Genomic DNA, 8171 nt, shown 5'->3' on the forward strand with positions numbered 1-8171 from the left:
GAGCCACTCTGGGTCTCAGTTTTGGTGCTGCCAAGGGGCAGGAGCGAGTTTTGTGTGGGTAAAACCCACAGAGAACAGTGAGTGGGGATGGAGGGTGCGTGTCCCTTTGGAATGTGGTTGGAAGTGGCCGTGTTCCCACGGACTGAGTTAGTTGGAGAGCAGTGGGAACAACACAGCACCCAGGGGAGCTTCCCTGGGCTGTGAGCAAACCCTGCTGCCCTCCAGCAGCCCTTGGAATTGTGCGTGGAGCCTGAGATGTGGCTGTTGTGCTGGAGATGCCATCTCTGCGTGGGGTGCTGAGCTGTTTGTGCAAGTGGCAAGCAGGAGATGTTGGCTGGTGGTGTGCAGCACCGTTTGTCTCCAAGCTGTTCACCTTCTTGTCTCCTGGGGGAGGGAGGGCTGCTGGAAGTACCTGGGATGCTCGAGCCCTCCTTGCCTTTCCCAAGGAGCAGCACACGAGTCCGTGTGTGGGCAGCACCTCTGCACGGCGCCTTCTTTGCCACTAAGTTCCTTCTGTTGTGTTTGGTGCTCTTGCTTAGGAGAGGAGAGGGCTTGTAGGGGCATGTGGTTTTGTATCTGATGCTTTCCTGCAGCAGAGCAGTCAGGGTTTGTCTTTGGGGAGAGCCCATGAGCTGCCTGCTGCTGTCTTGCAGTGACTTTACTCCCCTGACCCTCACAGAAGCAGAAAGAGAGCAGGGTACAGGTGTGCCGAGACCAAACCCAGGTGGAAACAGCCTCTTGTTGGACTAAGGAATCAGGTGGGGTAGCTCAGAGTGCCTGGTTGGGGATGGGAAGCAGTGGGTGAGAGCCGGGGTGCTGCTGCTGTCGGTGTTAGGAAACGTGTTTGGATTCTGCCTCCAAAACTTTTGGGTACTGTGCATGTTCAGGATGAGCTCAGGCTTTGGGTTGTGAGGTTTATTGCTGGCAGCGAGACTCAGGGACACTGTGGGGTGTCCTGGATTCAGTGAGCAGAGAGAGGAGGAAATCGAGCCATTTGTTCCCAGGGAAAGGTCCGTGGCCTTCGGGAGCAGCTCTGGTCTCAGTTCCATGTGCAGCTGCAAAGTGTTGGCACAGGTAGAGGGTGTGGATTTAAACTGCTTGTCCAAAATACCTTAAGTTTCTTTAATCCAATTTGCCATCGCTTTGTGACCACAGACTGAGGGGGACCTCAGGTGTCCCCTCCCAAAGTGAGAAAAGCAGCCTGGTGATCACCCTGCAAAACACTGCTTAGAAATGGCCCTTCCTTTCTGACGTCCCAAAGTGCACCTTCATCTCTGTGCCAGTGAACACTGTGGTTTAAAAACCGCTTAGAAATGAGAATTGCAAATTGTTCTGGACAGAGCAAAACCTCTGAGGTAAAGCTGAGTCGGTCCCTTCAGTGCTGTGTCAGAGGGAATCACATCGGTGGTCCCATCCATCCTAAGGGGGGGGGGTCTGTGTCGGGGCACGGTGCTGCCCACCTCCATAGGGGCATTAGGCAGCGTGAAGTGCTCCTTTCCAGGGCTGGGGGGGTTCGTGTGCCCCAGAGGTGTGACAGGCAGGTGCTGCACGGTGGTTGTCCCCAGGGTGGCTGATGGGTGGTGGCTCATTCGGTGATAATGGCCCAGCACTGGGAAATGCTGACTGCCGCCCCCCAGTTTCCCACTGTCCCAGGGGCCACTTTCCTTCTGGTTTTTTTTCCCCTGTAAAAGCTGAGATGTTCGGTGTTGTGTTAAAGGTTGGCAGCACCAGAGAAGGGGGGGGGGGGGTTCCTGGGAAAGGTTATTTTAATTCTCTGCCTGCACGCTGCTTGGAAGCCCAAGTGAGACCATCACAGCCTGGAGAGCTGTGAGATGAAGGGGAAATACTCGAGGTTGGTCCGTGCTGACAGCGCTGTGCTGCTCCGGGGGGTACAGCCCCTGGTCGCCCCTCAGCCGCGAGATATTGGGGTTAAAACATCCCCCACCTCAGCGGTCCAGGGCTGTCATAAGGATTTATCCATCAGAGCCTGAAAGCAACAACCAACCTTCATCTGGGGTTATTTTCAGGAGGTGATGAAGGGAGCAGAGCGATATTTATTTGAGAAGCAGTTTAATTGTCGGGTGCTTCCTGAGCTCAGCCCTACAGACGGCGTCAGCACAGCTCCTGCAGTGTGACACCGTGTCCCCAAGACCTTCTCCCTCCGGGTCTGCTTTCCTTGGGCTGTGTATTGGGGCCGTCCCCTGGGGTGTCCCCGGTGAGGTGCTGAGGGGGATCTTCGGGCTTTTGTGTTGCAAATCTTTGCAGGAAATTGATGCTGGAAGGAGCTGGGGCCGCTGCTCCTCGGGGGATCCCTCCCTGCTTAGGTAAGCACAGCTGTGAGCTGCCCCGTCCCACCGCCCCGCGGTGATGCCCTGCAGCTCCCGGGGCGATTTTGTGCATAGCAGCTGAGCAGATTCGGGGCAGCACTTTGGGACCGCAGGGACAGAGCTGTGTTCGCAGGAACTCCGCAGCGGTCGCTTTGAGGGATGGAGAATAACTCGGCGGTGACGACGGTGCCCCACGGCAGCAGATGCAGAGAGGGAGGAGATGCAGAGAGATGCATCCCCGGCATCGGAGCTGCCGGTGCCATCCCGTGCCCTGACGCCTGTGGGGTGGGAGGGGGACAGGCGAGGGATGCTTCAGCGGTTCGTTCAGGTGGGGGGGGGAGAGGGGGGCAGACTGACCCCCAAAAGCAGAAATCCCGCAGCTCCGCATGGTGAGCTGCATCAGCAGAACTGGGGCACAGGGGGTGGGGGTGGGGGGACATATGACCCCATCCAGGAGCGTCTGCTCCGGGCAGAGATGTCCATCCGGCAGGGCAGGGGGTGTGGGGCTGCAGGTGGGGCTCCTGCGAGACCCCCGCCAGACTGTCTGTGCTGTATGTAAATGGCACAATGGCTTCATGGTTGGAAGCAGCGCTCGTTAGAAGTGAACCCTCTGCAAAATGTTTCGCGGCATCTCGTAAAATAAACATCGCGGGCGATTGGCAGCTCTGCCCCCGCCGTCCCGGGATGCTGCCCTGCACGTGTGGTGTCTGGCACCGTACAGCGGGGGGGGCACGAGCAGAATCGGGCTAGGAGGGGGAGCGGGGTGGGCTTCGTGGGATGGGGCGTCCCGGGAAGGAAGGGGTGTGGAGGATGGGAAGAGCGCTGTGTCAATGAACCCGAGGCCGTCGTCGCATCCCGGTGTGTTCTGGGTCATTAATGGCCCTTTCACCGTCGGAGCGTGGGGTGAATGACAGAAGCCAGCTGGCCGTGCAGTGTGACTGCCTTCAGCGGCAGGTTTCTCTCCACTTGAGGGGGGGGATACAAGGGATGGGATGGGCTCTCAACCCGCGGCACCGGCCCCCGCAGCCACGCAGGGCAGCACGAGCAGCGTGGGGACAGGAGGGGACGCGGCCCGGTGCAGCCTGGCTGATGTCCTCCTGTTTGTTCCCATTAGTGCTGTCATTAAAAACCAGTTAGTCTCCTACGGAGAGCAAAGGCAGGCCGGGCAGCCGCGCCGAGGGGCACAGCCCGACCCGCGTCCCCCAGCGCGCTGCTGCGAGCCCTCCCCTCCCGCTTGTGTACTGGGGCTAATTGGTGCAGGGTGCCCATCTTTGCACCTTGTTAGCATGGCAATTAGCTCTCTTTACCTTCCTGATTGCCCATGTGCGCGTTCGACTCCAATCCATCTTTCCAGCGGAGTTATAAATGCGGTGCTGGGGAGGCAGGGGGGAGTCGAGCCGGGGCTGGGACGGCAGAGCCATGCTGGGCACAGTGCTGCTGCTGCTGCTGGCGCTGGCACGGCCCGTGTGCCCGGACAACCGCCGAGCCGAGGCGCTGAAAAAGCTGCTGGAAGTTTTCGGCATGGAGGACCCCCCGCCCCCCCCGGCCCACGTCAAACAGCCGCCGCAGTACATGGTGGATCTGTTCAACACGGTGGCCAACGCCGACGGCGTCACCAAAAACCCCGACGTCCTGGAGGGCAACACGGTCCGCAGCTTCCTGGATAGAAGTAAGGGATGGGCGGCCCCGCGGTGCTGGGGGGGGGGGGTGGTTGGGGGAAGAGGGTTGTGGGAAGGGGCTGTTTGGTTTCACTTTCCAACGTGTCCCTCCCCGCAGCTCACGGCGAGAAGATGCGGTTCCTCTTTGTCCTCTCCAGCGTGGCCAAGAACGAGAAGATCCTGACGGCGGAGCTGCACCTCTTCCGTCTGTGGCCGAGAGCCACTGAGGGGCCCAGGAGGCATCACTTCTGCCAGGTGAGGTCGGGGGGAGCCCAATAGGACCACTTCGGCCGGGGGGGGCAGGATGGGGTGCAGATGGGGTCAGGGATGTGCCCAGCTGTGCCCGGTGCTGTTGTCGTTGGTGCTGTTGACCCCCCCGGGCTGTGTCTGCTCACTGCCCTTTGCCTCTGTCCCCAGGTCAGTGTGTATCAAATCCTGCACAAGTCCGAGCCAGACTCCCCCGAAGGACAGAAGCTGCTGGCGACCAGGCTGCTCTCGCTGCAGGGCTCGGGCTGGGAGGTCTTTGCCATCACACAGGCTGTGAGTGCTCTTACACTGACATGGATGGCACGGAGGGAAAGAAAAGGCCATTCTGTAACCCATTTTAACCCATTTCACCCTGCTGTGGGCTGGCAGTGCCTGCCCAAGGTTGGGGTGTACAGCCTGGTGGGAGGGCTGGGAGTGGGGGTGGGTGCCCCATCGGGGTGCTGGTGCTGCCCCACCACCCGCCCTGCTGCCTGCTGGTGACACAGTGCCTGCTCTGTCCCATGGTGGTGACGCTGCTTTTGCTTTCCCAGGTTCGTGATTGGACCCAAGATGAGAGTAGCAACCGGGGTTTGCTGGTGACAGTCCACGGCCTGGGTGGGACTGCACTTGAATCCCCTGCTGTGCAGTTTGCATCCAGCGGGGACCAGCATGAGAGCAAGAAGCCCATGCTGGTCCTGTTCACGGACGATGGGCGCCGAGGAGCATCCCTGCCCGTGGCCGGGCTCCCAGGTGGGTGCCACACATGGTGCCGTGTCCCAGTACATGCCTGCAGGCTCCAGCTCTGGCTTAGCTGGTGACCACCATGGGACTGCAGGGCTGTCACCTCCCAGTGGCTCTGCCTTTCCTGGTGACTGCATGGAGAGGTGGCCAGCACCGTTGCTCCGCTTTCTCCCTCCCTTCAGGCTCATGCAATCACTGATGGAGCTGTGTTTTTGTTTCTGGCAGCCTCGCAGCCTCAGGACCTCCCTGCCAAGCTGACCGGCCCGCGCAGCACACGCTCACTGGACCGCCTGCAGCCCTGCCAGAGGCACCCCCTGCCCGTGGACTTCGAGGAGATCGGCTGGTCCGGGTGGATCATCTCACCTCGGGGCTACAACGCCTACCACTGCAAAGGAGCCTGCCCCTTCCCCCTGGGTGAGAACATGCGGCCGACCAACCACGCCACCGTGCAGTCCATCATCAACGCCCTGAAGCTGAGTGAAGGTGTCAGCAGCCCCTGCTGCGTGCCCGACAAGCTCCACTCCATCAACCTCCTCTACTTCGATGACGATGAGAACGTGGTCCTCAAGCAGTATGATGACATGGTGGCTGGGAGCTGCGGCTGCCACTGAGGCAGAGATCCCCCCCATGCAGAGCAGCTCTGCAGGGGTCTCTCTTCAGCACCACTGCGGGCTTTTGCAGGAGAGCAGTGCCAAGGGGTGCCCAGCTCTGCTCGGTGTGACCGTGGTGGTGCTGGGAAGGCTCAGGGTTGGACTCAAGTCTGACCTGGGAGCAGCTGTACCATATGTACATAGTGAGAGCACTAATATATGACCAAAACCGCCTGCCCGGTGTCCTGTAAATGTCTGTACATTTCTGTGTTCTGTAAAGCAAGCTCAGAGGAACTATTAAACATGCTGTTCTCAGTGGGGTTCGCTCTGTGACAGTGCTGACCATGGGGTGGGTGCTGCGGGGGGGGTAAGCAGTGGGTGAAGGGCGTGCTGCTGCTCCAAGCAGCGTGAGGGGGTGACTGCATGGTCCCATACATGTGCCATGCCTCAAGGGGACAGCAAAGCACCAGCTTGGACACAGCAGTGTGCAGGAGCTGCTGAACAGGGGGAATATTTAACTCCCTGTTGTCACAAGGGATGCTGCACTGCATGTAATGCCAGGCCAATAACCCGAGACAGAGCACCGTGTGGGGCTGCTTTATTTAATGCTGCTCCTGGGGCTGCTCCCCAGCCCAGCAGCCCCGTGCTGGGGCTCAGTGGTGGCTGCTTTATTTAATGCTGCTCCTGGGGCTGCTCCCCAGCCCAGCAGCCCCGTGCTGGGGCTCAGTGGTGGCTGCTTTATTTAATGCTGCTCCTGGGGCTGCTCCCCAGCCCAGCAGCCCCGTGCTGGGGCTCAGTGGTGGCCGCGGGGCTCGGGTTGGCAGCACTCCGACAGCTTCTGCAGGACGCGCTCCTTCAGGCGGAGCCGCCTGGAGAGCTTCAGCGAGAGGCTGTTCTCGTTCTCGTGCTCCTTCAGCTTGGCGTAGTAGTCCGAAAACTTGTTGTAGAGGATGGAGATGGGCATGCCATTGAGGATGATGCCAAAGGAGATGCAGCCGAATGCCACTATCCGGCCAAGCACCGTGTCGGGCACTGTGTCCCCATAGCCCACGGTGGAGAGGCTGACCTGGGGGGGAAGGTAGAGGACAAAGCACTGCGTGTGTGACCTTGCTGCTGTCCTGTGTGTGTCTGACAGCCATCACCCACCCATGCTCCAGCTCCACTATGGGGCAATGCACTGACACAGCAAAGCCACGCCGGGTGGGGCTGCTTCACCCCAGGGCTTGGGCAGGCAGTGACGTTGGAGTGTGGGTTTGCTTGGGAAAAGGAGCGTGTGGGGCTGGGACAAGGGAAGGGCTGGCACCCCTCGGCTCTCCCCCATCCCACAGCCACGCTGCAGCCCTCCGCCCATGCCTTACCGCTGCCCACCACCACGCGTAGGGGATGCTGGTGAAGTTGGTACCCGGCACGTCGTGCTCCACCGAGTGCATGAGAGCAGAGAAAGTGAAGACCCCCATGGCGATGAAGAGGAAGAGGCAGCAGACCTGCTGGTAGCACTGCCGCATGGTGAAGCCGAAGGCGCGGAGCCCGGTGCTGTGCCGTGCCAGCTTGAGGATGCGGAAGATCCGCATGAGCTTGATGAGCTTGAGCACTTTGCCCAGCTTGCTCACATTCTCCACTTTGTGCAGCTCCTCGTGGTAGAGCGTCTCTCCTTCGTCCAGGTTTTCAAAGAGGATCTGGATGTAGAAGGGCAGGATGGCCACCAGGTCGATGGCATTGAGCGCTGCCCGCAGGAAGTTCTTGAAGCTGGAAGAGGAGATGAGCCGCATGAGGTACTCGGAGGTGAAGAAGATGGCGCAGATCATCTCCGTCTGCTCCATCCACTTCTTCCCTGTCTTGTGCTTCATCTCCTCCACCGTGCTCAGCGTCATGCCCACGATGGAGATGAGCACAAAGAAGCTCGACATGACAGCGATGATCTTGGCCGGGACGGAGGAGTAAGGGTTCTCAATGAGGTTCCAGATCGCCCTGCGGAACTTCCCCAAACACTTGCCCTCAAACTGCTGTGCTGAGTCCACGGGCTCCAGCTCTGCCTCCAGCTCCTTCTGGATCTTTAGGTACTCGCTGAGCTCATCCTGCTTCTCCTCCAGCAGGATCCGGCAGCAGCGCTGGGAGTACTTCAGGTGGATCCCCCAGTACTCGATTTCCTCCATGAAGTTACTGGGGCACATCTCGTCCATTATCCACAGCACCCCGCTGCGGTAGAAGTGGAAGATGTAGTGGAAGATCGAAGGATCCCTGTCAAAGAAGTACTCGTTCTTCTGCACGGAGTAGTCATCACAGAGCTGCAGCTTCTTCGTAAGGTCTGTGCAGGTGGCCAGCTTCCCCAGCCTGGTGATGGGATACCGGGCCACCACCCTGCAGGCGATGTGGAACAACTTGCCACCCACATTAATGTTGAGGAAGCACTTGTTCCTTCGAACGGGAACCTCGCTTTCCTCCCGGCTCCTGTCTGCCACGTTCTGCATGGAGCTCCATTGCTTTACCAGGCTGTCCTGTGCAAATGGGATGTGCACCTCCTCCTCCTCCGGCGTGCGGCAGCAGCTCCGCCGTGCCCCAGTTTTCAGGCTGGCAGAGACACTCGCACGCCTCTTCCCCAGCTGCCCCAT

General features: G+C 59.8%; 2 protein-coding genes across 2 annotated transcripts; one reads left to right on the top strand and one right to left on the bottom strand.

Moving 5' to 3' along the window:
- Window positions 1-3746: 3746 nt before the first annotated feature.
- On the top strand, window positions 3747-5610 carry LOC136055558 (bone morphogenetic protein 2-like). The gene is made up of 5 exons (XM_065747358.1): window positions 3747-3996; window positions 4104-4240; window positions 4403-4525; window positions 4783-4981; window positions 5198-5610. The coding sequence occupies exons 1-5, from the start codon at window positions 3747-3749 to the stop codon at window positions 5581-5583; spliced, it is 1095 nt and encodes a 364-aa protein (XP_065603430.1). The 3' UTR covers window positions 5584-5610.
- Window positions 5611-6305: 695 nt separating this feature from the next.
- LOC136055564 (potassium voltage-gated channel subfamily V member 2-like) lies at window positions 6306-8171 on the bottom strand. Its single transcript, XM_065747364.1, has 2 exons — window positions 6921-8171; window positions 6306-6628 (listed from the first exon to the last, which is right to left on the bottom strand). The coding sequence occupies exons 1-2, from the start codon at window positions 8169-8171 to the stop codon at window positions 6356-6358; spliced, it is 1524 nt and encodes a 507-aa protein (XP_065603436.1). The 3' UTR covers window positions 6306-6355.

This window comes from Cyrtonyx montezumae, unplaced genomic scaffold (assembly GCF_038088225.1).
Source record: "Cyrtonyx montezumae isolate F1298 unplaced genomic scaffold, pur_monq_1.0 scaffold_44, whole genome shotgun sequence".
Taxonomy (NCBI): Eukaryota; Metazoa; Chordata; class Aves; order Galliformes; family Odontophoridae; genus Cyrtonyx; species Cyrtonyx montezumae.

Excerpts from the sequence above, each read along its gene's own strand:
- LOC136055558 (XM_065747358.1), top strand. The coding sequence starts at position 3,747 with ATGCTGGGCACAGTGCTGCTGCTGCTGCTGGCGCTGGCACGGCCCGTG. Across the intron at positions 3,997-4,103 it reads CCGCAGCTTCCTGGATAGAA|CTCACGGCGAGAAGATGCGG; the intron begins GTAAGGGATGGG and ends CCCTCCCCGCAG. Across the intron at positions 4,526-4,782 it reads TCTTTGCCATCACACAGGCT|GTTCGTGATTGGACCCAAGA; the intron begins GTGAGTGCTCTT and ends TTGCTTTCCCAG.
- LOC136055564 (XM_065747364.1), bottom strand. The coding sequence starts at position 8,171 with ATGGGGCAGCTGGGGAAGAGGCGTGCGAGTGTCTCTGCCAGCCTGAAA. Across the intron at positions 6,629-6,920 it reads ACGCGTGGTGGTGGGCAGCG|GTCAGCCTCTCCACCGTGGG; the intron begins GTAAGGCATGGG and ends CTTCCCCCCCAG.